The 28,000-nt window shown below is 61.2% G+C and overlaps 2 protein-coding genes and 1 long non-coding RNA gene across 9 annotated transcripts; 1 reads left to right on the top strand and 2 right to left on the bottom strand.

The window, feature by feature from the left end:
- Positions 1-139: 139 nt before the first annotated feature.
- On the bottom strand, positions 140-14,238 carry RBCK1 (RANBP2-type and C3HC4-type zinc finger containing 1). Of its 6 annotated transcripts, none has more exons than XM_089308132.1 (13): positions 14,142-14,238; positions 12,860-12,946; positions 12,061-12,205; positions 7,302-7,395; positions 7,009-7,207; positions 6,345-6,451; positions 6,098-6,271; positions 5,209-5,369; positions 4,503-4,614; positions 3,189-3,368; positions 1,769-1,867; positions 1,344-1,487; positions 140-672 (listed from the first exon to the last, which is right to left on the bottom strand). In XM_089308132.1, exons 2-13 carry the CDS (start codon positions 12,879-12,881, stop codon positions 592-594), a joined length of 1,518 nt encoding a protein of 505 aa, XP_089164258.1. In that variant the 5' UTR covers positions 12,882-12,946; positions 14,142-14,238; the 3' UTR covers positions 140-591. The 6 variants fall into 6 exon arrangements, with proteins under 6 accessions (XP_089164258.1, XP_051701113.3, XP_089164259.1 ...); XM_051845153.3 differs by lacking the exon at positions 14,142-14,238 and adding an exon at positions 13,671-13,808; XM_089308133.1 differs by lacking the exon at positions 14,142-14,238 and adding an exon at positions 13,545-13,563.
- On the top strand, positions 12,120-19,004 carry LOC149123388 (uncharacterized). The gene is made up of 2 exons (XR_016216632.1): positions 12,120-12,230; positions 18,771-19,004. It is a non-coding gene; the product is annotated as an uncharacterized LOC149123388 (long non-coding RNA).
- Positions 17,282-28,000, bottom strand: TRIB3 (tribbles pseudokinase 3). 2 transcript variants are annotated; one of them, XM_008256174.5, is made up of 4 exons: positions 27,601-28,000; positions 25,003-25,287; positions 20,466-20,758; positions 17,282-18,456 (listed from the first exon to the last, which is right to left on the bottom strand). In XM_008256174.5, the coding sequence occupies exons 2-4, from the start codon at positions 25,285-25,287 to the stop codon at positions 17,964-17,966; spliced, it is 1,071 nt and encodes a 356-aa protein (XP_008254396.3). In that variant the 5' UTR covers positions 27,601-28,000; the 3' UTR covers positions 17,282-17,963. The 2 variants fall into 2 exon arrangements, with proteins under 2 accessions (XP_008254396.3, XP_089164262.1); XM_089308136.1 differs by lacking the exon at positions 27,601-28,000 and adding an exon at positions 26,753-26,986.

The raw sequence follows: 28,000 nt of genomic DNA, 5'->3' as shown, positions 1-28,000 counted from the left end.
GAGATCCCAGAGCTCAGCCACAGCCTATCAGAGGGGCGACAGATCACTCTCCTGGTGGCGTTCTCGGAGCTCCTGGGATCCTACCTGTGCAGGGTCCCAGCCCATGACAGTCACCCCTCAGCGACACCACACTCACCCGTTCCTGGAAAACCACTTTAATCAGCTTGTGGGGGCAGGAGGGAGACCCAGGCTGAGCTTCAGGCCCCACCCAGCCGCCCTCCTGGCCCGACACAGGTTAGCAGCAGTTCTCAGAGGCCCTCGGCCTCCCACGGCGTAGTCAGGGCAAAGCCATCCCCAGAGAGCCGGCGGAGGGACGAGGCTGCAGGCGCCGGTGTTCAGCAGTCCGGGGCTCAGGGAGCAGCATGGAGTCACAGGAGGCTCCCCAGCAAGGCTTCCGGCCAGGGAGCTGCAGACAGCTGAGAGCTGAGACTGGCAAGTCCCAGGGGAGGGCAAAGGCACAGGGCACATGGCCACGGATGGCCGCCAGACAAGGCTGCCCACACAGCTCACGAGCCTGGGCCTCTGCAGGCACCTCCCCCCCCCAGCCTGGAAAGCTGGGGCCGGGCGGGCGAGGGGATTCCGCCCTGAGGCTCAGTGGCAGTTCTGACAGCTTGGGTGGCAAGGAACTCCGTTCATCCGGCAGCGGCAGCCCCCGCTGGTGTCCCCTGGGCCCTGGAGGGTGAGAGGAAGTGAAGAGAATGTCAGGGCAAAGAGGACAGCCCCCTGCTGTGTCCCCGCTGTGGGGGCCTTGGCCCTGCCAGTCATCTGTCAAGAGCAGCTCCGAGCCTCAGCCGCCCCCAGGAAGCAGGCGTGAACCCCGGCCCCGGTCTAGCTGCACCGGAGCCAGGCAGGGAAAGGCCCTGTGTTCCCTGCTGTCCTGGCAGGCGGGAGGGCGGCTCAGCCCCACATGCGGTAACCACAGCCCCGGCACGGACAGCCCCGCAGCAGACACTCTGGATTCTGTCATCCCCATTTCCCAGAAGAGGTGACTGGCAGCCAGCATGTGCCAGAGCCAGGGCCAACCCCTCAGCTCCACGTGGAGCCCTTGCTTGCTGCGCCCTCCTACGGGGCCAGCATCCTAGCCCGGGAGGCCACCTGGTCCTGAGATCTGCGGGGGAAAAGCCGCCAGCGCCGACAGGCAGACGGGTGCCGAGCCGTGGGCGCTGCACAGGTTTCACTGTCACACGGCCCTGCTCGCCTCCGGGCAGTTTTTCAGCCACAGAAAGACATGAAGAACACTGTGACCTTGAGGGGGTGCTGGAGTGGGCCCTGGGGCCGCAGTTTCTCAGGTCCTCCTCCAGGATGGCGCCCTCCCCTGCCCGCAGCCCTCTCCCCGCACTCACCCCGGGGCCCCAGCGCGGGCCCTTGGTGACCCAGCAGATCTCGGTGTGGCAGACGGTGCAGCGGATCCAGTCGCAGCCGTCCTTCTTCTGCACCACGATCTGGCACTGCGGGCAGTGCATGGCCTCCCCCTGCTGCAGCATCAGCTGGAGCGGAGCAGGCGCTGAGCTGGAGCCACCGCCCGCCTCACCCTGCCCCTGCCCCGCCCCGGAGCCGTGAAGTCCCCCCCGGGCTGCCCGCTCCTAGGTCCCCGTGGGCCCCGGCCTCTGCCAGAGGCTCTTCCTGCTGCTCACCACCTGCCCACTTGGCCCGAGGCCTTCCACTGGCTGGGAGTGACAGCCAGAGAGAGGGCAGGGCCTGCAGACGGAGCAAGCCCAGCCCCCAGAAGCCCCCAGGACTCGCGTCCCTCAGCCCTGCCCAGCCTCACCCTCAGCATCTCTGTCGTCTGCCGGGCAGCCACGTCATTCTGCGCCCGCAGGGCCAGGTCGTCCTGATACTCCCTGCAGTTCATGTGCTCGTGGATGGCCTGCAGGGGGCAAAGGGCAGAGGTGAAAGGTCCCCAGGGGACTGAAGCAGCAGCAGAGGGCCTGGCATCAGGCCCATTAGGTCCAACCACAGCCTGCAATGCCAGCACCCCTGTGAGCGCCAGTCCACATCCTGGCTGCTCCACTGCCAATCCAGCTCCCTGCTAGTTGACTAATTCACTCCCTGGGAGGCAGCAAGTGACAGCCCAGGTTCTTAGGCCCCTGCCACTCATGTGAGAGACCTACGTGGAGTTCCAGGCTCCTGGCTTGGGCCTGCCCCGGCCCTGGCCATTGCAGCCATCTGGAGAATGAACCAGCAATGGAAAAATCTCTCTGCCCCTCCCCCCACTTTTTTTAAGACTGACTTATTATCTGGAAGTTAGTTACAGAGGGACAGAAAGAGAAGTCTTCAGCCCGCTGGTTCACTCCCCGAATGGCCGCAAATGGCACATTAGCAGGGAGCTAGACTGGAAGTGGAGCAGCCGGGATGCGAACCAGCACCCATAGGGGCATCCGGCACTGCAGGCGGTGGCTTAACCCACTGCACAACACCGGCCCCGTGGACTCCAGGCCTCTAGATACCGTCAGTGACAGGGCTTCGCCTCCTGTCCACACACCCACTTTACAGAAGAGGACACTAAGGCTGGGGAGGTGGAGCCAAGGTCGTCACCCAGGGTGAGACTCTGTACCTCTGAAGCCCCGCCTGGGCAGCTCCCCCTGAGCCCCAGGCCTTAGGCCCCCACCCTGGTTCTGCCCAGGGCTCAGGGACTACACCTGCTCGGCTGAGACTACCCGGATACCCAAACTGCCGGCCTGCTCCTCACCTCAGCCAGCTTTTGAGGTGGCTGGGCCAGGGAGCTGCCTGGGAGAAGAATGCGGCGGGGCTCAGTCTGGCTGGGGTGGGGGGAGGCGGGGGGGCACAGCTCACTTCAGGACAAGGGTCGAGACTCAGCCTGGAGCCAGCCTTGGGGTCTGGGCTGGGACTGAGACTAAGGTCCAGTCAGAGCCAGGGACCAGGCTTGGCACGGGAACAGGAGGATTTTGCTATAGAGCCTGGTTCACATCAGGGTCAGGCCTGGCGCGTGGCAAGGATTGGGACTTGGGTGGGTCGGAACCTAGCCTGGGATTGAGGCACAGCCTAGGACTGGGGCCAGAACCGGGCTCGGCCCAGGGTTGAGGCTGCGTGTGAGGCCAGGGCTGCGACGTGGTTCAGGCCCAAGCCAGGCTCCGGCTGCCATGCAGCTCTTAGCTGTGACCAGCCAGTGGCACAGCTCCGCCCAGGACAGCAGGCACCGAGCAGTGAGCAGTGGGTCTCGCCCCTACCTTGCAGAGCAGGCAGTTGACATGGAAACACACAGGGCAGGTGAACTCGTTGACGTCATCCTCGAAGAAGCACCAGCCCTTGCAGTCCGGGGTCTTGCAGTGGTAGCTGAAGGCACTGCGGTTCTCGGCGATGGAGACGCTCAAGTCCAGAAAGCGCTGGTAGTCCTCGGGGGACAGGAGCTGGGACACATCGCAGCCTTGTCACTTGGGGTTCCCAGCACCTGACCTATGGTCCTCTGCACCAAGCGTCCCCCCGGACACCCCCAGCCAAGTCCCAGGCTCTGCTCTTGACTAACCTAACCCTTCTAGTCAAACACTCCACTTAAGAGGGGGCGCCAGTGTGTACCCTAGCCGCCCCACTTCCAATCTAGCTCCCCGCTGATGCACCTGGGGAGGCAGTGGAGGACGGCCAAGTCCTTGGGCCCCTGCACCCATGTGGGAGACCCAGAAGAAGCTCCTGGCTTTTCCCTGGCCCACACCTGCCTGTTGTGAGCACCTGGAAAGTGAACCAGTGGATGGAAGATCTCTGTCGCTCTGCCTCTCAAATAAATAAACCTTAAAACAGGCATCCACTCCTGCATCGCTCTGCTGCTCCCTGCCCCTCCACACTCGAAGCCCCGAGTGTGAGCTCCAGCCACTGATGCGTGTCCCCTCAGCAGATTCTGGTCCTTGTGGCCCTGAGTCCACACCCTGGGCAGGGCCCTCCCACCCGGATGCTGGCCTCGAGGTGTGACTTGCTGTAGCCAAGAGGAAGGGTCGCATCTACCTGGGGGCAGCAGGTGGGAAGCACAGGGGCTCCCCTACAGCCAAGCTGAGGCCCCTGCGACCAGCATGGGAGCAGGTGCACGGGCCCGGCCACCGCCCAGCCACAGCAGCCGAGACCACCCTAAACCAGGCCGCCACGCAAGCTGCCAGCTAAGCCCAACCAAAGGGCCGCCCTGCAGCTTCGTGAGCCGAGCAGGCAGCTGCTGTCCTAAGCCACCGCGAGCGACACTGCTGCCCGGGAACAGCTGCTGCAAGGGCCTTCCGTGTCACTCCGCTCTGGGTTCCTGCCGCACGCCCCTCACTGCCATCGTCACAACTCTTGAAACGGAAAGGCAGGCGGTAAGACACCGCACACGGAGGGCAGGGGCCTGACTCCCGGTCACGGGGCCAGGCCATCGGGCTGCAGCACACCCCTGGCCCGGCCCGGGTCTCCACAAGGACGGCTTCTCTCTGGGCTGGTCCTGCCTGGGGCCCCGGCTCCCCCAGGGAGGAAGCCACCCGCCCCTGGCCCCCCAGCGGAGCGAGACTTAGGGCCCGGGCCCGCCGTACCGCCCGGATCTCCCGCTCCAGCAGCTTGCCCGGGCACGAGTAGGTGTTGTCAATGAAGGGGCAGGAGACCTCGGCCTCCTGGCTGTTGCGGATGGTGCCCTGCAGGCACTCCCTGCGGAGCAGAGGGAGGGGGGGCGTGAGACCTGGACTTGGCGGGCTTCTCCTCAACTCTCCCCACCTCCCCTTGCCAGCCCCCAAGCGGGGCTCTCAGCCTGGCAGCCACGCCCTCCCCAGGTCCTCCCGCTCTGGCCACGAGGACCCCTCTGCTCCAGGGCTGCCTCCCAGGCGGGCTGTGGCCTGTGCTAGGATCCCTGTTATAGCAGCTGGCACATCGGTGACAGCCGACCCACGTCATCCCCAGGTAGGCGCTGGGCGAGCCCGGCAGCCAGGGCTCTCCAGTCTGCTGTGGCGGATGGACACACACACTCCCTCCGTGTGGGGCGGGGGGCCAGGGCAGTGGCCTCAGAGCGGTGGCCTGCCTGCCCCCAAAGCTCAGTGGGAAAGGGAGCCAGAGTACCCAGCATCCTCTCCGGGCTCCTCTAGGAGCTGTGCAGCCTGGGGTTAGTTGCTTGGCTTCTCTGAACCTATCTCATATGTAAAATGGGGAGACAGAGGGTACCTCCTCCAGGTTTCTGTGAGCGCCCAAGGAGCTGTGAGAGCGCAGGGCCCCCCCCACACTCAGCCCTGTGTGCCGGGGCGGGCGCACCTGCAGAAGGCGTGCAGACACTCCCGCAGCACCACGGCCTCGCCGGGCCCCAGCGCCGAGTAGCACACGGGGCACTCGGTGGGCTCGGCGCTCAGCACCAGGCTCCTCTGCTCCAGCTGGACGTGCTGCAGGTAGTTCCCCTCCTGCTGCTGCTGCTTCCGCTGGGCACAGGGGCGGGGCCAGGCCCGGGGTCAGGCTGGGACTGGCCAGGAGGTGGGAGTGGGGCTGGGAGCAGGGCCGGGAAGGAGGTGGAGACGAGAGACGGCAGAGGGCCAGACGGGGTCAGGAAGGGGTGGGGCGGGGCTGCGCCCAGGGGAGAGCGGGGGAACGGTGAGGTGGCGAAGCCAGAGCAGAGCGAGGCTGCGGGTGCGCCGCGGAGTGGTCACGGTGGGTACAGCGGGCAGAGCCCGTGTCCACAGGAAGGGCAGGCACGAGAGCTGGCCCGATGCAGTCTGCCAGTGCCACCACAGGGCAGGTCCCAGGAAGGCAGGAGTGGGTCATGCTGGAGGGGAGGGGGAAGGGATGAGGGAGGGCGGGGTCAGGAGGAGGAGGTCCAGGGTGAGGTCGTGCGGGTACAGTGGGAGCCAGGTCACAGGTAGATGGGGATGAGGTCTAGGCTGAGGCATGCCAGGGTCATGGCCAGGGATGCATCTATGTACATGGGGGAGTGTGTATCAAAACGAGGGGAGCTGCAGCCACACAAAGGTGGGGCTGTGTCACAGCCAGGGAGTGGGCCTCAGCCAGAGGTGACCGAGAACATGGCCACAGTCCAGTGCAGGGTCACAGCGGCAGCATGAGCAGGCAAGGCGGAACGGGACAGCGGCAGTGCACAGGCGCCTCCCTCCCCAGCCCGGGGTGCAGGTGCCCGTCCCGGGCCTCCCGTGCCCACCTGCTGGTACTGGCGCAGCCCCTCCTCCTCGCCCGCCAGGCGCGCTCGCTCTTCCTCATCCGGCTGGTACGAGGCAGGGACCTGGTAGGCCTCAGGCCGCGCGCGGCAGCACATCTCACAGCCAGGCCGCGTGGGCTTGTTGATGAAGGTGCACCCCGGGCACTGCCAGCCCACCTGGGGGCACAGGGAACGTGAGCCAGACAGGGCGGGGCACGGGCCAGGGAGGAGGGCCACGGAGGCTGCTTACCGGCGGGGGCTCAGGGACTGCATCTGGCTCCTGGGGGGCTGCTGGCTTCGGGGTGGCCGGCTCCAGGGGGCCCCTTGGCTGCAGCGTGAGGTCCTTGAAGCCCAGATCTGCAGACAAGGTGAAGGTTGGCAGATCCGTGCGGCCCACTCCCCAGCCAGCCCACAGGCCTCCCTCCTCCCTAGGTCCCCAGGCCCAGCCTGCCGGGGTCAGGGCCCTGCTGCTCCCATAAGACCCCGTGTCACACCATCCTGCACCTCCGGTGAGCCTGGGGGTAGGGGGCGGTCCTGACTCGGAACCGTAGAAGAGGAAGCGTGGGACACCGACGCCCTGCGTCAGGGCAGAGCCGGGAGGCCCGTGGCCAGCAGGGATGACGGGGATGGAGCCGCGCCCCATAGCCGAATTCTACGTCTGAAGGACAGCGGCAGGCCGGCTGGCAGAGCCCAGCGAACTCTACAGGCGGGGTAACCACATCCCAGCCGACCTGCGGGACGGGGGCGTGGCCGCGGCAACGGGAGTGGACCACGTTTCTCGTGAAGGAAACGCTCACACCGGGGGTTTCCATGGCAAAGCGTCACGGGGTTTGTAGTCCAGGTTTTTTGGCCCCTCCCACGCCAGCGGCCCTCGGTGCTCCCGGTGGGCGTCTCCTGCTGAGGACGGGGCTCACCTTCCAGCATCCGCAGCTGCCGCTGGCGGTGCAGCTCCTGAGGGTTGAGCGAGGTGTTGCGGGCCGACAGCAGGTACAGGTAGGCGCTGTCCCCGTTCCGCCGCACCCCATGCGAGTGCAGGGTCTCCTGGTCTCGTGCCAGCCGCTGCCCAATCACCCACTGCTGCAGGATGGGTGGGAAGCCGTAGTCCAGGAACACCTGGCGGGGCACCGACAGAGGGCAGTGGCGGGGAGGGCGGAGGCGCGGGAGGCGGGGCCGGGGGCGGAGGACAGGCCGAAGGCACCGCTCTCACCATGTCCTTGAGGGAAGCCACCGTCATGTCGGGGCGCACCGTGAGCCAGATGGTGACCGTGTGCATCTGCGCATCCTCCACGCTCACCCACAGCCTGGGGGAAGGAAGGGCAAGGCTGCACAGGGGTCCTTGCTTGCACGTGGGCTTCAGTCTGGGGAGGGGCTGCCCTGGATTCCCACGCCCCTGAACCCCTCCTGTGCTAGAATCTACAGCTTACCCCCCTCACTGGCTCCCCACTGCTGTTGGGACAAGCCAAACCCTGCGGCTCGGCACCCCGCACTACCTCCTCCCCCACACTGCAGCCACACTCCCAGGCCCAGCTGTCTACAGCCAGGAATCTTCCTCACACTTAACATTAACTCAGTCCTTGCAACGAACCCCCGAGGCAGGTGGCACTGCTGCGCACCCCCCTTTCTACAGCTAAGACCATGGGGTGCAGATAGGTGCTGGGGTCTCCACCCAAGAAAGCAGGCGATGACGGCTGGAGGGCGGACTCCACCGAGACAGGGGAAGTGGTCTAACACCGACTTCCTCAAAGACCCGCCAACACTTCAGGCAGGTGAAGAGCAGGAGAGGAAGAGCTAAGGTAAAGATGATTTAGGGGGCAGGGCAGCAAAGCCTAGCTGGGTCCTTCAGCGAGGCTGGGAAATCACCGCTTCCAATAAGGAAGAGACCGGAAGCAACTGGGGAATGAGGCGGAGGTTTTCGACATTAAAAAGTGACTGCTGGCCCAGGCCGGGGACACGGCAGTTAAATCCCTGCTGGATACATCGGCATCCCGCCACAGCTCTCTCGGAGCACCTGGTTTGAGCCCTGGCTACTCCACCTCCGATCCGGCTTCCTGCTAATCTACTCCCTGGGAGGTAGCAGGTAATGGCCCAAGTACTGGGGCCCCTGCCACCCATGTGGGCAACCCAGACGGGGTTTCTGGCTCCTGCCTTTGGTCTGACCCAGCCTTGGCTGTTACTGGCATTTGGGGAGCAAAGCAGCGCATGGAAAATATGTTGCTCTGCCTTTCAAATAAATGAATCTTAAACACACACATGCACACACACACACTAAGCTACCCCTCCAGACTCAGAGGACTATAATCAAAGACAAGTAGTGCTGGAGAGGGTCTGGAGAAGCTGGCGCCCTGAACACTCTCCCAGTGGGAATGTAAAATGGTGCAGCCACTTTGTTGTCTTTAAAATTTACTTGAAAGTGAGAGTTACAGAGAGGGGGAGACAGAGAGATCTTCCATCCCCTGGACCACTCGCCAGATGGCTACAACGGCCCGGAGCTTCATCTGGGTCTCCCACGTGGGTGCAGGGGTCCAAACACTTGGACTACCTGCTGCTGCTCTCCCAGGTCATTAGCAGGGAGCTGGATTGGAATTGTAGCAGCCGGGTCTTGAACCAGTGCCCATATGGGATGCTGGCACTGTAGGCAGTGGCTTTACCCGCCATGTCACAACTCCAGCCCCAGTGCAACCACTTTGAAAAACAATCTGACAGCTCTTCAAATGGTTAAACAGTCACCATATGGTCCAGGAATTCCACTTGAGATAAAAACATGTCCATGTTAAAACGTGGACACAAATGTTCATGGCAACATCATTCATAACAGAACAGAAACAACCCACATGTCCATCAACCGATGAATGGAGAATGAAATGCAGTGTCCACACAACGGATGATTTTTTTCAAAAGTTGCCAATAGGCAATTTGTTAAAGATTTAATTTAATTATTTGAAAGAGTTACAGAGACAGGAAGAGAGAGAGAGATCTTCCACCTGCTGGTTTACTCCCCAGATGACCACAACTGCCTGGGCTGGGCCAGACGGAAGCCAGGGGCTTCTTCCCCGTCTCCCATACAGGTGCAGGGGCCCAAGCACTTGGGCCATCTTCCACTGCCCTCCCAAGCATATTAGCAGGGAGCTGGATTGGAAGTGGAGGAGCCAGCACTGCAGGCAGCAGCTTAACACAGCACAGGCCCCTGGACGATTATTCAGAATGACGCTCTATGGGCAGGCCGAGCTCGGGACACAGGCAGCCTATGCGGGAGAGCGTGGGTTCAAGTCCCGGCTCTGCTTTGGATGCCAGCTTCCTGCTAATGAGCACCCTGGGAGGCAGCAGTGATGGTTCGAGAATGTGGGCCCCTGATACCCGTCTGGGAGACCAGATGGAGTTCCTGGCTCCTGACTTCAGCCGGGTCCAGCCCTGGCTGTTGTGGGCGTTAGGGGAATGAATTAGGGATGGAAGATTTTTCAAATAACAGGAAAATACGTAGATTTTAAAATCTATTTACTTTTTAAGATGATGTATGCAACATATGAATCTAGAAAACTTGATGCACAGTAAAAAGAAGCCAGACCCCAAAGGGCCACATGTCCCAGTTCCTCTTGTGTGAAATCTCCAGAGCTGGCAAAGCCCTAGCTATGAAGCAGGTGCGTGGTTTCCTGGGGCTGGAGGCTGAGGAGGGGACCGGAGTAACCGGGTGCACCGTTTCCTTCTGAGAGGACGAAAAGGCTCCAAAAGGGATCGTGGTACCCGGTGCACAGCTTTCAGTAAACTGAAGGAGGTCACTGAACAATTTGCCCGAAATGGCCGAGCTGTAGGATGCGAGTCTGACCTCCACAGAATGTGGGAAAAAAATCAAATTCTCCATGTGGAGAACTGAGAATCAGAAACTAAAACTACTGCTATTACATAGCTTATAAAAAAAGGCAGGGAAGGGGCCAGCACTGTGGTATAACAGGGAAAGCCACTGTCTGCAGTGCCGGCATCCCATATGGGCACCGGGCACCGGTTCGAGTCCTGGCAGCTCCACTTCCAGTCCGGCTCTCTGCTGTGGCCTGGGAAAGTAGAAGATGATGACCCAAGTCCTTAAGCCCCTGTACCTGCATGGGAGACCCAGAAAAAGCTCCTGGCTTCAGATCGGCGCAGCTCTGCCCGTTGCAGCCAATTGGGGAGTGAACCAGCAGATGGAAGACCTCTCTGCCTCTCTTTCTCTGGGTAATTCTGACTTTCAAATAAATATTAAAAAAAAAAAAAAAAAAAAAAAAGGAGGGGGGAGAGGGGACAAAAACCCCAGGCGGCAACACCAACGGGTGACTCTGCCAGGACTGTGCTAAGCATTTCAGCATCAGGTTCAGGTCTCCCAGGGTGCAGACGGCAGAACGTGTTCGCCTTTGCCTCCCCTGGCAGAAGCTGTTCTGAATTCCTGTGGGATGCACCACTGCACCGCACAGCCCCGCATCCAGCCAAGGAAGTGTGAGAGTAAGTCCTGCTCCACAGCCACAGGAAGTGAGAGGGAAAAGCAGGTACGACTTCTGAGTTATGCTCTTCAGGGGAGTCTTCCCTTCTGTGTGATGGCTGGGGTTGGGACAGCCACTTTGGACCATGAGGTGAATCTCAGAATGAAGACCATGAATGGCAGAAGGCAGCAGCAGCCTGAGCCTCCGAGGACAAAGAGGAACACAGCCTCCACCCGGACCGCCTGCCTACAGGTTTGTTTGTTTTTTTGAAGATTTGAGAGAGAGAGAGACAGAGGTCTTCCGTCTGCTGGTCCACCTCCCAAATGCCCACAACAGCTAGAGCTGGGCAAATCGAAGCCAGGAGCTTTCTCTGGGTCTCCCACGTGGGTGCAGGGGCCCAAGCACTTGGGCCATCTTCTACCGCTTTCCCAGGCCATAGCAGAAAGCTGGATCAGAATTGGAGCGTGCGGGATGTGAACTGACACCATGTGGGAGGCCAGTGCTGCAGGCAGAGGCTTAACTTACTACAAAACAGTGCCGGCCCCAGGCCACCAGACTTGTTTATGCCACCACGGTGTTGTTCTGTCACAGGCCAGCCATGCCAGTGCGTGTCCTCACAGCCTCAAGACAGTTCATTATCATCCCAATTTACCAGACAATCTAAGTGCTCAGAGGGCAGGTGCCCTGCCCTGTGTCTCAGTTGATGTGCAACACACCTGGGGTTTGAAACCAGGGGGTGGGGGTGGGGGTGGGGGTGGGGATGGGGGCGGTCACTGTGGCAGAGTAGGTTAAGCCTCTGCCTGTGCACCAGCCTCCCATAGAGGCGCCAGTTCAAGTCCCAGCTGTTCTACTTCCAAGCCAGCATCCCTGCTAACGCACCTGGGAAAGCAGCAGATGGCCCAAGTGCTTGGGCCCCTGCACCCACGTGGGAGATCCAGAGGAAGCTCCTGGCTTAGGCTTGACCCAGCTCTGATCATTGTGGCTGTCTGGGGAGTAAACCAGCAGATAGAAGACCTCTCTGTTAACTCCTCCCTCTCAAATAAATCTTTAAAAAAAAAAAACAAGTCTCAGGCCAGCCCTGTGGTACACGGCTAAGCGGCGGCCCTGTATCAGGGCAGTGGTTCGAGTCTTGGCTGTTCCACTCCCATCCCACTCCCTGCTAACGTGCTGCGAAAGCACTTAGGCCTCTGCACCCACATGGGAGAGGCAGACGGGGCTTCAGGCTCCTGGTTTTGGCCTGGTCCAGCCCCGGCCACTGCCATCACCTGAGGAGAGAACCCGCGGATGGAAGATCTGTCTCTCCCCATCCACCTCTCACTCTCCCCTTCAAGTATTTTTTTTTAAGAGAAAGAAAAGGAGAGGAAACAAAAAAAGGAAGAACAAGAAAAGAAATTAAATGAAACCAGGTTTCCCGGCCTCAGCGCCTGCCACCAGGAGTAACTTTTCTACAGGCCAGCATGTGCGGGTGCCAACAGCGGCTCAGAAAGCCGAGGCCTGGGCCCCGCGGGCCGCGCGGCTCACCTGATGTCCTTTGTGGGGGAGGCCTCAGGCTTCAGCTGCATGCGCAGGGGCACCCGCTGCTCCGCCAGCCAGGTGGCACACTTCACAGCCGCCTGCTCATCGCCGCCCGCCACTGCCCTGGCCAGGCTCAGCGCCATCTCCTCGGCTGAGGGCCAGCACAGCAGGCACAGGTTAGCACGGGATCCTCTCCGGAGCGGGGTGGGGGAGGGGGGCAGGAGTCCCTGCCGCTTCCTGGCGAACCCCCACACATCCCTCGACAGCCGGCTTCCAGGTCCATCTCTTTCGGGGCCTGCTGGGACTCTCCCTCCCCCAGGCTACTGGGACCCATTCCCCCCCACCCCCGCTCTCCAGGGGCTCGGGAGAGTAACGCTGGGGGAGGAGCAGGTGGAAAGGGCGCCCGGTGGGGGAGGGGGGGAAAGGCCTCGGGCGAGAAATGCCGGACGTAAACAGAAATGCCGGCAGAGGGAGCCCGGGGCTGAGCCCGGCAGGCTGGGGGGTCCCCGAGGCCCGCAGGCCGGGCCGGGGGCTTTAACGGCACAGCAGTAAGGGAGGCGGAGCGAGGGGGTGAGGGCAGGAGCGGCAGCACGCCGGGGCCCCGGTCGGCGAGGTCGTCCCCTTCAGGGCTCTGCGTCCTCGGGAAACCCCCACCCCGCTCCCGGAGCAGAGCCGGCTCAGGGCCTCGAGGCCCGAAGGGCGGAACTGCAGGGGCAGGTGGGCCGAGGGCGGGCGGGAGCCCCGTCTCCAGGCCCTTCTGCGTAGGCAAGGCAGGGTCCCGCCCGAGGCCCCACGCCGCGCCCACCTTTCTTGGTCTTCTCGTCCATCGGGGGCGGCTGCACCCATCCCCCCTAGGGGGCCGTGGCTCCGGGGAATCGCTGCCTTCGGTCACCTGGGGGAGCGCAGGGGACCAGGAGCGGCTCAGGGCCCGGCGGGCGGCCTACACTCTGCGGGAGCCTCGGCGGCCCGGGCGGGAGTCGGGGTCGAGGGCCGCACCCCGCCCGGGGCGGTGCAAGCGCGGCGGCGGCGGCGAGCCAGCGACGGGCGAGAGGGGTGCGGGCGGCGGGGACCCCACTACTCCCCGCAGCCCGACCCCGGCCCCTCCCGGAGGCGCCGCTGACAGAACCAGGAGGGGGAGGGGCGCCGCCTGGGCGGAAGAGAAAGTGAAAGCGGCGGCCCCGGAAGTGGGCCGGCTCAGGCCCGGAAAGCTGTCAGCTCAGCTGGATCCCCGGTCAGCGGCCGCAGACACCCGGGCTGTCCGTCCCTGGCGTCCCCGACCCCACCGAGCGGTCCCGGGGGCTCAGGACCCCGGCCCCAGGCGACCCCGTCCCGTACCCCGGGGCTGAGCGCCGACTCCTGGGCCTCGCGGGGGGCGGGGCCGGGGCTGGCCGGCGGGGGCGGGGCGGGCGCTCTGTGAGCCCTGGCTCGCACCTGTCCCCTCGGGCGGCCGGCACACCGGGACGGACGCTGCCTCTAGCGGCGACCCTCACCTCTCCACGGGGCCATGGGTGAGGTTTGCATTCTCAGCAAAGGCTGGCAACCCTTTGCGTGCCCCCAGCATCCCGCCCCTTTTAGTTTTGCTCATCCCGTGGCTCCGCAGATCCCGCGGGCTGCACCTGCAGAGTGGATCCAGGAGCCGTCGCCTCCTCTCGCTGCACCTGTGCTCAGTTCTCTGCTATTTCGGGGTCCGGGGACCGGCATCACTGGGCGCCTTGCTTCTCCACTGCCCAGCCCGTTCCCGCCCACTGCTACCCGACAGGCCTGTTGAAATGTCAATCAAGCCATGTCACGCCCCACACTCAAATACTTCGGTGCGACTACAGGAAAAGCGAAGTGTCTTTGAGGCCTGCCTCGCCCCCTACTACGCCTCTGACTACTGCCCCCTCCCCCCCCACTCAAGCGCCACTGGCCCCCTGGGTCCCGGAACAGGAACCCCCTCGCATAGCCCAGATGCGAGTCTGTATGCTTGCTCCTCGTTGATCTTGGTCTCTCCTCAATCTCCCCTGGCCGCCCCACCTGAACCTGACACCCGCACGCTGGCTTCAGTTGCCGCTCTCAGCATGTGTTACTGCGAATATGTATCTTGCCTCTTGGTCTGTTTTCTGCTTCCAGAGGGCAGACTTCCGTGTTGCTCACTGCTGTTTTTTGTCTAGGGCAGTTCCTGATGTGCGACAGGTGCGTGAGCTGTAGGTTAAATGAGCTAACGGAGCGCCAGCTTTCATCTGGCCTGAAAGAGCCCTTAAGACAATGGTCCTCACCTGGACCATCTGGACACCTCTGATGCCCAGGCCACATGGCAGGGGAGCTAACGGGCAATGCCTGGGGCTGGGTGGGCATCAGGCATGGTGAAGTTCTGGGGTGTCTGAGAAGCCAAGTTTGACAGCTGCTGCTTTTCAGTGGCCTGCAGACAGATGTTGTTCATTTTTGTTTAGACCTCATTCTTTAAATTGTAATTATTTTCAGTTGTATTTGGAAGACACAGATCTTCCATCCACTGGTTTATTCCCCCAGATAACCTCAACATTCCTCCCAAGTAACCAGGAGTCCAGAACTCAAGCCGTGTTTCCCATGGGGACCAGGGGGCCCCCAGAATTCGAGCCCCCCATGGTGCCCATCAGCAGGAAGCTGGGATCGGGAGTAGAACCAGGACTGAACCCGGCCACTCTGATGGGGGTGCAGGTGTCCCAAGCGGCGCCTTAACTCCTGCACCAAATTCCTGCCCCTGAAGTTTCTCTCTCCATTTCAGAGGCAGGCAGACTGAGAGAGAGAGACCGAGAGGGCTCCTGGGGCCGGCGTTGTGGTGTGGGGGTAAAGCTGCCGCCTGTAACGCCAGCATCCCATAGAGGCCCGCGGGTTTGTGTGCTGGCTGCTCTACTTCCAATCCAGCTCCCTGCTAATGGCCTGGAAAAAGCGGAAAATGCCCCAAGTTTTCAGTCCCCTACCACCCACATAGGAGACCCAGATGAAGCTCCTGGCTTTGGTCTGGCCCACACTGGCCATTGCAGCCCTCTGGGGTGTGAGTGGATGGAAGACCTCTCTTTCTACCTCTGACTTTCAAATAAATCAATCTTTAAAATAAAAAAGAGCGAGCAAGCTCCTAGCTGCTGGTTCACTATCTAAAATGTCTATCAGGTGGGGCTGGGCCAGAGCCAGGAGCCAGAAACTCAGCCCAAATCTCTCACATGGGTGGCAGGGACCCAGTTATTTGAGTCATTAGTGCGAAGCTGGAGACAGAAGCAAGAGCTGGTAACGGAACGCAGGCCTCCAGGCTAAGCGCCTCCCACTCCTTTGCCTTTTGAATCCCCGAGACCACCACGTGAAGGGCTGAGGCTAAGCCTATTGGAGGACAAGAGCACGTGCAGCAAGGGGGGGGTCACGCTGGTGGCCAGGTTGCCTGCAGGTGTGCGGGACCCGGCCGAGCCCGCCCACCCACCGCCCCGGAACCCTGATGAGCCCACCCATCTGCTGCCCCCCTAGAAACTAGCAAGTTCAGGCGTTGGTTTTGCCACACCCTGACACAGCTTTTCCACCAGGGGCAGATTTTCCTTGGTCCTGTAATGAACACCGACAAACTCCACATCTCAGAAACTTAGCATGGGAAGCTCGCCCCTGCTCCACGCGGATCTGGTGGTCCACATCTACTTTTCGCCGGGAACTGGAGCCTCCAGACGGCTGCAGTAGGGAGCAGGTGGGCAGGGAAGTGAGCCCCACCTCCCCGACACTTCAGCCTGCACACCATTGGTCAGAACTTGTCATGTGATGGGGGGGATGGCTAGGAGATGTGATCCTGTCACTGCTGCAAGGAACTAACAGCAGGTGTGATAGCGCCCGTGGGAGGCTCTGCGTGGGTGCCTTGCTGGTGCCCCCCCCCCCCGGCAGGCATTCAGTGATGGTTGCTGGATTGCTAAGTGATGAGGGGCGGGACAGGCCATGTGGATCCTGTTTACCTCCCAGTAGCAGAGGGAATCCTCAGTTGAATTTCCCTCCCTCCCAGTGAGAGGTTGTAAAACTCTTAGATCAGGCTGACTCAGAGAACACCAATGGAAGCGGAAAGCCCTTACTACCTGGGGCAGGGGTGTGGCTCCACCCAGCCCTGGCTAAGGGGAAAGTGGATTTTACGTTTCTAGGCGGGCAGTGTTCACAGGGCATCTGAGCTGCCCTGTCAGAGGCTCCCTCCTCAGGGCAGGCGGCGGTGCAGCAGCTAAGCCACTGGTTGGAGCCCCTGAGTCCCTGGCTTCCTTCCTGGGAGGCAGCAGGTGGCTTAAGTGGTTGGGATCTGGCCACCCATGTGGGAGAACTGGATTGAGTTCTGGGCTCCTGGCTGTTGCAGACATTTGGAGAGTGAATCAGCAGATGGAAGATTTCTGTCCCTCTGCCTTTCGAATAAAACAAATTTCAAATTATTTTAAAAAGAAGCTTGCCAAGGGTCAGACAGCTGGTGAGTGCTGGAGCCAGGACTTGAATCGGGCAGCCTGACACCAGGGCACAAGTTCTCAAGCGATGCAAAGTCGCCCCCCTCTTCCCCTGGGCAGGAGGCTCTCTATCGTGACCCTGGCAACCGCAGCAGCCACTGCACCAGCCGTCGCCAGAGACGACAGAGCAGACAGAGGAGGAGCCTGGGCTCAGCAGTTCTGAGAGCCGAACAGACCAGCACTGAAGTCCACACCGTCTGCTGACTTCTGCTCCGTGAAACAGCTTGCTTTCCTGGTTAAGCCTCTCTGACTCAGAAACAACACGGCCACTGAGCCATCACTGCCTTGGGAAGGAGGGGAGAGAGTGCTGGAAGAAGACTGGGCTGCAGGAATCCATTCTCCAAACCCCTCAGCTGCGGTGTAGACATGACCCAGGACGCTGGCCCTTCACTGGGGCCGCTTTTGTTTCAGATTTATTTTATTCAACAGGCAGAGTGACAAGGGATCTTCCATTCCCAGATGACTGCAACAGCCAGGATTGGTCCAGGGTGAAGCCCAGAGCCCAGAACTGCCTCTGGGTCTCCCACGTGGGTGGCAGGGACCCAAGCACTTGGGCCATCTTCTACTGCTTTCTCGGTGAGCTGGATCACAAGTGGAACAGCCAGGACTTGAACCAGTGCCCATATGGGATGCTGGCGTCGCAGGCTGTGGCTTAACCCACTGTATCCCAATACCAGCCCTGGGGGCCAGTTTTGAAGGCAGGGAAAACCAGTAAGAGGTGGGAGGAAGATAGAGAAGTCTCACAGACACAGAAGTATTGCACAGTCTCCTTTACCAGGCACAGAGTAAAATTACACACTCATGGTGTCCAAACCCAGAGCACTGGCTGGGTCCTGGACCCCACGCGTCCCCAGCACAGGGCCTGGGACATTGCAGGTGACTGTGGGACAGGCCCCACCGAATCCTGTCCCCCCCCGCCTTGGTGCTCAGGTCAGGGGCGACCAGGGCAGACAGGCCTGAGCCCTCACCTCCAACCACAGCTTGAGTTAGATGAGAACCGGCCTCACGAGGGCTGGGCTCAGGCGCAGAAGGAGCAGCCCCTCATCGAGAGGCTGCAGCGGCTGGGAGCGCATCTCCCTGAGTTGCAGGCGAGAGGCCTGGAGCCTTTGGCACAGAGAAGCTTCCCTTTTCTGAAAGGTGCAAGTTCAAAGGCAGCAGGGTGGTTGTAAAGGGGACGGTTCCAAAGGCAACAGGACCTGTTGTCAGCTCAGGAGCTGTGAGTGGGGAGTTCGGTGTCCCTCGCTCATGGCTCTGTCCCCAGCCCCTGGGACAGGGCCAGCTCCCTGAGCAGCCAGGCCACACGGATGTGCACACAGCACACTTCCCCCCACCTAAAAGGCACTTAAGGTTTGCCTCAGTCCAAAGAGACAGGGAAAAGCTGGGAGACCCCCCCAAACTCAATCCACGGTTTGCAGCTAAGGGTCCAGGAAGGCGGCCCTAGCCGTATAGACCCGCCCCCCCTTCCCCCTCCTCCTCCTCGGCCTCCTCCAGACCTGGCCCATCGGGGACCACCTGGTCAGCCTCCCAGAGGTGGGGTCGGGCCGGGGCAGAGGGGACCGGGTCCCCCCTCAGCCAGGGGTGCAGCAGGATGCCGGTGGCGGTGAGCCGCTCAACCGGCTCCCGGCGAAGGAGGCAGCGGAGCAGGCAGCGGGCGGGGGCCGAGAGGCCCTCGGGCAGGGCGAAGGCCCCCCGGCGGATCTTGCCGAAGAGCAGGGCAGGGGCCGAGTCCTGGAAGGGGTAGTGGCCAGCCAGCATGGTGAAGAGTGCCACGCCCAGGCTCCACACATCGGCCGCCTTGCCCGAGTAGGACGCCTGTGAGCTGAGGATCTCGGGGCCCACGTAGGCTGGGCACGCGTGCTTGTCCCACAGCAAGTCGTCGGGCCCGGTCAGCACGTGCGCGTCCTCCAGGTCCTCCAGCACCAGCTTCGTCCTGGGCCAGGGCAGACACAGAGGGCTCAGGCCCTGTCTGGAAGCGCCATGCCACCACCCCACACCGTCACCCCTCAAGAGCACCCATGCCCGAGTGCCCGCTGGCTTTGGGCAAGAGCCAGTCCTCATCCTTCGCTGGTGAGGAAGCCCAGGCTCAGAGAGGTTAAAGCTTTTCTTGAAATTGCAGAGCAATTATGTTTAAGACCCCGGAGAGCCAGCGCTGTGGCGGAGCAGATTAAGCGGTCACCTGCGACCCTGGCATCCCATATGAGCACCATATAAGTTTAAGTCCCGGCTGCTTCCTTTCCCATCCAGCTCCCTGCTAATGCACCTGGGAAGGCAGCAGAAGATGGCCCGAGTGCTTGGGTCTCTGCCACCCACGTGGGAGACCCGGATGAAGCTCCAGGCTGCTGGCTTCAGCCTGGCCCAACCAAGACCATTGCAGCCTTTTGGGGAGTGAACCAGCGGATGGAAGGTCTGTCTCTTTCTTTGTCTCTCCCTCTCTCCCTCTCTGGTACTCTTTCAAATAAATAAAATCAATCTTACAAATTAGAGATTCCAAGAAGCCAGGTGTTCAGCCTGGTGGTGAAGATGCCCAGCGGCTGGGTTTCAGGTCTGGCTGCAGCTCCCACGCCAGCTTCCTGCTAGTGCACACCCTGGGAGGCGGCAGTGGGGGCTCAGGGAATCGGGTTCCTGCCACCCGCGTGGGAGACCTGACTGCATTCTGGCTCTCAGAGGCACTGGGGGAGTGAGCCAGTGGATGGGGGCCTCTGTGTGTGTGTGTGTGTGTGTGTGTGTGTGTGTGTGTGTGAAATAAGTAAAATTTATAAAAATAAAAAATAGGGGCCGGCACTGTGGCATAGCAGGTAAAGCTGCCACCTGCAGTGCTGGCATCCCATAGGGGTGCCAGTTCAAGTCCCAGCTGCTCCACTTCCAATCTAGCTCTCTGCCATGGCCTGGGAAAGCAGTAGAAGATGGCTCAGGTCCTTGGGCCCCTGCACCCATATGGGAGACCTGGAGGAACTGCATGGCTCCTGGCTTTGGATCAGCGCGGCTCCAGCCGTTCCGGCCAACTGTAGAGTGAACTAGCAAATAAAGACACCTCTCTCTCTCTCCCTCCCCCTCCCTCCCTCTCTCTCTCTCTCTCTCTCTCTCTCTCTCTCTCTCTCTCTACCTCTACCTCTCCTCTCTCTGTGTAACTCTGACTTTCAAATAAATAAATCTTAAAAATAAAAAAATATATATATTTTTGACAGGCAGAGTTAGAGAGAGAGAGAGAAAGGTCTTCCTTCCGTTGGTTCACCCTCCAATGGCCGCTGCGGCTGGTGCTGCGCCAATCAGAATCCAGGAGCCAGGTGCTTCCTCCTGGTCTCCCATGCAGGTGCAGGGCCCAAGCACTTGGGCCATCCTCCACTGCACTCCCGGGCCACAGCAGAGAGCTGGTCTGGAAGAGGGGCAACCGGGACAGAATCCGGCGCCCCAACTGGGACTAGAACCCGGGGTGCTGGCGCCACAGGTGGAGGATTAGCCTAGTGAGCGGCGATGCCAGCCAAAAATAAAATATAAACCAAGACTTCTGAGATCACATTGCCCAGTGATGTCTCAGGGAGGTGGCTGAGTGGGGCTAAAGCTCTTAAACCAAGGGCAAAGCTAAAGTCCGCGGAGTATAAAGGGGGAGAAACAGGAAGTGTGGGAGGCAAGAGTGCGGGCGCATTCCCGCTTCGGCTGTGTAGCTGTTCCTGGCTCTGCTCCCCTGGCTCCACTCCTTTAGTTGGCTGCAGCCTGCCGGGAAGGCAGGAAGGTGCCCCTACTGAGCTCTGGGCACGCCGGCTCTCACCCTCCGGGCACCAGCAGCAGCAGGTACCGAGCCAGCTGCTCCCGGGGAGTCGCAGCGAGGCTAGTCTGTGCTTCCCCGCTTCTCGCCTCGGGTACCTTTCCCTCCCAGGCCTCCGTGTCCCGTCACAGCCCAGCTGGGGGGGTGGGCATCTGGGGCTCCACAGCCGTACTCACCTCTGGGCATCGGTGAAGACGAAGCGCCGCAGCTTGAGGTCACGCAGGACCAGACCATGCTGGTGGCAGTGCGCCAGGGCCGCGGCCATCTGGCGGAAGAGCGCTGCGGCCTCCGGCTCGGGGACGCGGCGGCGGCTGCGCACCAGGCTGTGCATGTCCCCGTGGGTCCGAGTGAAAAAGGCGTAGAGGTGCTGGGTGCCCGCCAGGACCTCAGCGGGCCAGGCCACGTGCTGGTGGTGGGGCAGCCGTGTGTAGGGCTCCAGCACGTTCTGAGCCTGGGAAGCCGGGTACACCTGCGGACCAAGTATAGCGTGAGCACAGCGGGGGGACTCGTGCGCAGGCAACCACCAACCCTGCAGACATGCCCAGGGACAGGCAGGACAGGCAGGTGCTGCGCCAAGCCCGGCCCTTGCTAAGTGGCTCAACCCACACACCGACTGTTTAAGGACAAGACAGGCTCCATTTCACAAGTAAGGAAGCTTGGGGGCCACAGCACCTGGGACTGGAACCTGTGCACCTGCTACCTTGCATGACCTAAAACTTCAGACAATTGGGAAACGGCAGGTAACCCAAACAGGAAGGGAACCCTCAACGCAGGGTAAATCCAGAGGAGCGGGGTCCCAGACGCTCATCACCAAAGCTACTTCTTCTGGGACCATGCCTCCCTCTTTCAGTCACTCGGTCGCCAGCACGGAGCCCGCCTGGCCACTCCCTGGACCGACAGCCATGGCCCCTGCCTTCCTGGTGCCTGTGTTTCAACATGAGACGCTGGAAACAAGCCAACAAACTAGATATTTACAAATTCTGAAAAATGCTGTGATGGAAGGTGTGAGGATAGAGGTGTTTTGAAAGAGGACACCGATCTTAGGAAGCGGAGACCGGACAATTCTGGGAGTGCACTCGGTAATCCAGAGCCCCCTGTGGGCTAAGTTTTTCAGGTGGGGGCAGTGCGAGGGCCCTGAGGAGAGAACAGGCCTGACCCACTGTAGAAACCCAGCCAGAGATTACGGCAGCAAGCATGGATGGGCAGTGGAACAGGGACACCAGGGAACGGTGCCCGGCTTGTTGGGAAATCTGCTCGGGGTTTGTGGACTTTACAGAGAAACCTCGCCTGCACCCTGAAAGATGCGTCCTATTTTACTGATGGCAAAACCGAGGGTCCCAACAGGGAAGTGACTTGTTAGCCGTCAGCCAGCTCATCAGCAGCAGAGCTGGTGCGCACACTGTGGCTTGTGTGACTTGGAGCTCTCTGCACGTGATCTTGACGGTGCCACAAAGGAAAAACAGGAGCACTGGGCTGGCGTGTGGCACGGCGCGCGACCCTGCTGCTTGGGACCCCCACACGCCGTGCCGAGTGCCAGCTGGAGTCCCGGGTCCTCGCTCTCTGTTCTGCTCCCTGCTAATGCACCTGGGAAGCCGTGGAAGATGACCCAAGGGCTTGGGTCCCTGCCACCTGTGTGGGACTCCTGGAAGGGGTTCCTGGCTTCAGCCTGGCCCAGCCACGACAGCCATCTGGGGAGTGAACGAACGGCTGGAGGACTTTCTATCTTTCCCTGTCACTCTGCTTTTCAAATAAAAAAATCTTTAAAAAAAAAAATAGAAGAGCATATACACATTTTAATCCATGAACAAAAACTCTAGAGCAAACAAAACAAAACAAACCCACGAAAGCACAAAACCTGGGCCAGCGTTGCGGCACAGCAGGTTAAGCCACTACCTGTGAAGCCAGAATCTCGTATGAGCGCCGGTTCAAGTCCCAGCTCCTCTGGTCCCCATCTATTCCTGTGCTTCCGACCCAGCTCCCTACTAATGCACCAGAGAAGGCAGCAGAAGATGGCCGGAATCCTCGGGCCCCTGCAGCCACGTGGGAGACCCAGATGGAATTCCAGGATCCTGGCTTCCACTTGGCCTAGCCCTAGCCTTTGTGAGCATTTGGGAAGTGAACCGGCAGATAGAAGATCAATCTCTCTTTCTCTCTCTGCCTTTCAAGTGAATAAATAAATCTTTTCTTTTTTAAATTTATTTGACAGGTAGAGTTATAGGCAGTGAGAGAGAGAGACAGAGAGAAAGGTCTTCCTTTTGTTGGTTCACCCCCCCAAATGGCTGCAATGGCTGGAGCTTCGCTGATCCAAAGCCAGGAGCCAGGTGCTTCCTCCTGGTCTCCCATGCGGGTGCAGGGCCCGAGCACTTGGGCCATCCTCCACTGCCCTCCCGGGCCATAGCAGAGAGCTGGACTGGAAGAGGAGCATCTGGGACTAGAACCCGGTGCCCATATGGGATGCCGGTGCCGCAGGCGGAGGATTAACCAAGTGAGCCACAGCGCCAGCCCCAATAAATCTTTTCAAAAACTGGAAAAAAGGACACAGCTGTTTTCTCACGAAGTAGAAGGAAGAAATTACAGTTGGGACGGCACAGAGGAAAGAATCTCGACACAGAGAGTCCCTTTTTTCTGTATGACAAGCCGGGCCTACCTCCATGCCCTCCCACTTGCCGCACCTGCTGCCCGGAGGCCTTCCCCTGGACAGTGCCGGAGCTGCCTCCTTCCACTATGCAAGTCACCGCTCACACGACCCTCTGCCCCACCCCAGCTAAGCCAGCTGCACCCCCGCTCTCCCACTCCCCTCACTCTTTTTAAAAAAGGATTTGTTTATGGGGCCAGCATTGTAACATAGGAGGTTAAGCCTCTGCCTGTGGTGCCAGCCTCCCATACGGCGCTGGTTTGAATCCTGACCGCTCTACTTCCCATCCGGCTCCCTGCCAATGCGCCTGGGAAAACAATGGAGGATGGCTCAGGTCCTTGGGCCCCTGCACCCATGTGGGAGACCCAGAAGAAGCTTCTGGCTTCAGACTGGCCCAGCTTCTCTCTCTTTCTCTCTCTCTCTCTCTATTTCTGCCTTTCAAATAAATAATCTTTTAAAAATTTATTTATTTAAAAGGCAGAGATACAGAGAGGCAGAGGCACATTTCCCAGGTGCATTAGCCAGGAGCTGCACAGGAAGTGGAGCAGCCAGAACTTGAACCTGGCGCCCCTATATGATGCTGACACCACAGGTAGAGGTTTACCCACTACGCCACAGCGCTGGCCCCACTCCCACCCCCTTCTCTCCATTCCCAGCTGTTTGCCCCACCTCACTTGGGATCCCTGTTGTCTGAATCCCCGCTGGAATGCCAGTGTGCCGAGAACAGAGCAGGTCTGCTATCTGAGTGCAGTGTGGTGCCAGGCAGGTAGGGGGCGCTCAGGGGGTGAGGCGGTAATCAGCAGAGACCGGCCATGGGTCTCCCTGCACACCAGCCAGAGAGCTGGTGGCGTCTGGAGGGGACAGCTCAGGCCCCGCAGCTCAAAGGAACCTGGGGACGAGCACGGGAGCCAGGTAAAGGCCAGGGACTTCTTCCTGGAGCCTGCCTCGGTCACTGCTCCAGGCACGGCCGCCTCTCCCCTGTGGGAATGAACAGGAACCTGGGAGGCAGAGTGCAGGCTCCCTTAAACACCTGGGGGAAGAGTCTGGGGCTGCATGAGACAGCCCAGAGCCGAGGCAGAGCTGGCAGTCACAGCGAGAGGCGGGTGCAGCATCTTCTGGGGGAGGGACCTCAGTCCCCCTCCCTCTATACATCCCCAGGGAGACCCGGGTCGCCCTCTGCCTCTCCCTGGGGATCTGGGTGTCCCCTTTCTTCCTTTGGCCTGCCTGCCTGCCCTGCCCGTGTCTGAAATACTTGTCCCAGCACAGGGCACAGAGCTCAGAGCTCAGCCTGCCAGGCCCACTTCCAGCTCTGACACTTCCAGGATCTGTGCTAAGACAAGTAATCACACCTGTCTCAGCCTCAATGTTCCCTGTCTGCAAAGTGGGCTCGAGAATAGTAATTAGCTTGCAGGTTGTGTGGAATTCAGACATGATGGGCCCTGAGCAGTCAGCACAGCCCTGAGTGCACAGTACATACCCACTGTTCCACTTTTTAGTGTCAGCTCTGGGCTGTCACACACAGGCTGAACCTCAGGGAGCCCCAGGCCTGCCAGTTTCCTGATTTTTGCCACGAACCCTCCAACTTCTCTACCCGGTACTTTGCCCCAGGAGCCAGGCCCAGTGCTCGATGACTTCATGTATGGCCCTTCCCCCATCTTGTCCTCAGTCTTCCCATCTGTAAAATGGCCATAGGTTGAGTCCCCGATCACCTCCAGGGTGCCGGGAGTTTTGCCGTCTCACCACATCTCACCCTTCTCCTGCGCAAACTCCTCCAGAGGCTGCCTGCAGCCCAGCGGAAGCTCACCCCTCTCTGGAACTCTCTTCTCCCACCTCCACCCAGTTAACTCCTACTCACCCAGCTCCTATTCAGCTGTTGCTGACACCCCCCTTTGCCAAGCGTCTCCTCTGTCCCCCCAGCGCCCACCCGGCAGGTCTAAGCTGTGAATTCCCACAGGGCTGGGACCACGCCTGGCTTCCCTCCCCGCTCTCAGAATAAACACAGGACTAACTGAAGGCAGGGGCCTCCGAGCACTGCGGCAGCGCCTGCAGCTATGGAAGAGGGTGGCCCGGGCACGCACCTTGCAGGTGTACTCCACGCCTGTGGGCCGGTGCAGGGCCCGGTAGGCCCGCCCACCCTCCTTGGGCTCCAGGAGGACATAGGGCCCAATCCGGGAGGCAGGGGCCACAGCAGGTGCAGGGTCAGGGCTCAGGGGCAGCAGGCACAGGGATGGCCCAGACGGGGGTCCACTTCGAGCTCGTTTTCGGATGGGACACCTGGTGTCTAAGTCATCGTCCAGCTCCAAACGCTTCTGCTTCTTCTGGGAGGGGGGACCCCCGGAGGCTGCCGCTGGGGAGGCTGGCATCTAGGGAAAGAGGGAGAGAGGCTCTAAGGTGAGGCTGTGGTGGTCCCCATCCCTGCCGGGGCAGGGGGGGGTGTCCTCACACAGAGGGAGCCACTGGCAGCATGTTTTTGTTTGTTTAAGGTTTATTTATTATTTAAAAGGCAGAGTTAGAGTGAGAGACACAGAGTGAGGTCTTCCAACCACTGGTTCACTCCCCAAATGGCTACATCAGCTGGGGCTGAGCCAGGCGGCAGCCAGGAGCCAGGAGCTTCATCCGGGTCTCCCACGCGAGTGCAGGGGCCCAAGCGCTTGCGCCATCTTCTGCTGCTTTCCCATTCGCAGGGAGCTGGACTGAAGAGGAGCAGCTGGAGCATGAACCGGTGCCCACCACATGGGATGCCGGCGCTGCAGGGCAGCAGTTTAACCTTCTGTGCCTCAGCACTGGCCCCTGGCAGCTTGTTTTAAAATGACAAAGTACACTCCCTTGTGTGTGTGAAAAAGTGTCCCACTTTATCCTCCAGTTAAACTGCTCACAGGAAAATAAAATAGCAGAGGCTTGCGCCCAAAGACAAAAGGCAGGACCTACTCAAATGTCTGGCCGCTAAAACAGAAGGCTAAAACAGCCTGGGCAGTGGAATACTACTATACAGGAGGGGGAGGGGAGGAGAGGGAGGGGAGGGGGGAGCCAGGGGGGAGGAGAGGCAAAGAGAGAGAGGGGAGGGGAGGGAAGGAAAGAGAGGGAGCAAGCAAGGAGGGAGGGAAGGCAGCAGGTAGGTGGGTGGGTAGGTATGGGCTGAATGCAGGACCAACAAGAGGCCGGTTGTCCTGGGGCAGTGCAAGTGCTGAACAATCCCCCTACACACAGCGCGTGTACCTCGTGTGTGTCTGTACACAGGGACAGGTCTGGAAGGACCCAGACTAAACCGGCCCCGGTGGGAGGAGGAAGCGCTGTGGTAGACAGGCAAGGCAATTTTCTACGTCAGTGCCTTCAAAGTTCTGCCCTCAGTGACTGCATTCCAAAGCAGGCTATTTCTTTTCTCCAAAGCCTCAAGAGCCCTGGGTGCGCTGGGTGGGTCTCTCAGAGGCCCCAAGACTCCGACCCCAACGGTAGGGGTGAGGGAGGATTCTGGCAGCTTACACCAAACACCCCCTCCCCGCCCTCAAAAACACACGTGGGGCGGGGCTGTGACACAGTGGGCTACGCCTCTGCCTCCCGTTTGACATCCCACACGGGCTCCAGCTGCTCCACTTCCTGTCCAGCTCTCTGCTGTGGCCTGGGAAAGCAGTGGAAGACGGACGAAGTGCCTGGGTCCCTGCAGCCCCGCGGGAGGCCGGGAGGAAGCTTCTGGATCCTGACTTTGGATCAGCCCAGCGCCGGGGAGGGAACCAGCGGATGGAAGACTTTTCCGGCTCTCCCTCTCTCTGTAACTCCACCTGTAAATAAATAAATAATATCTTTAAAGCGCGCGCTCTCTCTCACTCTCACTTTGTCTCAACCGGCAGGCGGGGCCAGGCACACCACCAAGTGCATACACCTGGCCCCTTACGGGCAAGCGCGGACACACGCGGGCCCAGCCAGCTCCCCCTCCCACGGCAGACCCCGAGGCCACACGCACGCCCGGGTGCCCGAGGCTGGTCAGCGACCTCGCCCCGCCTTCCGGAGCAGGCTCCTCGCGTGGGAGCGGAAGGGGTGGCTGCGGGTGTGCCGGGCCGGAAGGTGCCGCGGAAACTGAGGGGCGGCCCCAGGACTGGGCGGAGTGAGTCCGAGGGAAGGAGGCGGGACCCAGGGCCGGGAGGCGTCCCGCGTACCGCCCCCCTTGCCTGCGGACACCCAGTACCCCGCGCGCCGGACCCGCAAGCGCGGAGCAGGGCACCTGCCGACCAGACCCGGCGCGCAGTGGCTCCGCACGCGGCGCTGCGTCCTCGCTCCACTCGCCCTGCACACGCACCCCCTCCAGGGCGCCCAGTTCCGTCCCGGCGGGGTCCCTCGCGCCGGGGGCCCCATCGTGTGTGCCCGGCTCTCCCCACAGCTCAAGAGTGCGCTTAGCGTGCACGGAGACGCGAACTCCGGAGACCGCTCCACCCAGGCCTCTCCTCCCACGGGCTCACGCGGGACCCGCAGAGCCTCGCACACTGCCACACACGCAGACCCTACAGAGTCCCCACCCGGGCACAGGCACACACATACAAGCAAGCGTACGGGACCACGTCGCCCCAGACCCGCGGGATCCCTCGGCCCCCAGCACCCCCGAACGACGGAGTTGGAAGTTGAGTGAGACACGCGGACGCCCTCCAGCCTCCGGCTCCGCCAGGCCCCCTCGCCCGCCACCTTACCCTGGCGTCCCGCCCTGGTCCTGGCTCCCGCCGGCGAACAGGGATACCGGTCCCGCTCCGACACGGGCCTCCACCAGAGGACGCGTGCGCTCGGAGCGGCCGCGGCTTTCCGCACGAGTGTCTGGCGGCCCCGGCCCGGGTGATGTAAACCTGAGCTAATCCGCCTTCGCCTGATGCCCTCGGGCCGCGGATTGCACCATCCGCGCGCCCCGCCTCTCCCGGGGCCGCCCGAGTGCGCTCCGCCCGCCGCCCCGGGGACCGTGCCTCGGCGCCCGCCGGCGTCCGCGCCGGAACCTCCGCCCTTGCAGCCGGGCGGCCGCTCGAGGGCAGACCCGCAGCCGCTGGCTCCGTCGCGGCGCAAACGGTGCGCTTCTCTTTCCGGAGCCTTGATTCCCAGCCG

Source organism: Oryctolagus cuniculus, chromosome 11 (assembly GCF_051225735.1).
Source record: "Oryctolagus cuniculus isolate XC-2025 breed Fujian yellow rabbit chromosome 11, ASM5122573v1, whole genome shotgun sequence".
Classification (NCBI taxonomy): Eukaryota; Metazoa; Chordata; class Mammalia; order Lagomorpha; family Leporidae; genus Oryctolagus; species Oryctolagus cuniculus.
Note: the sequence above shows the minus strand (reverse complement) of the source record. Positions and strands in the feature narration are given on the sequence as shown.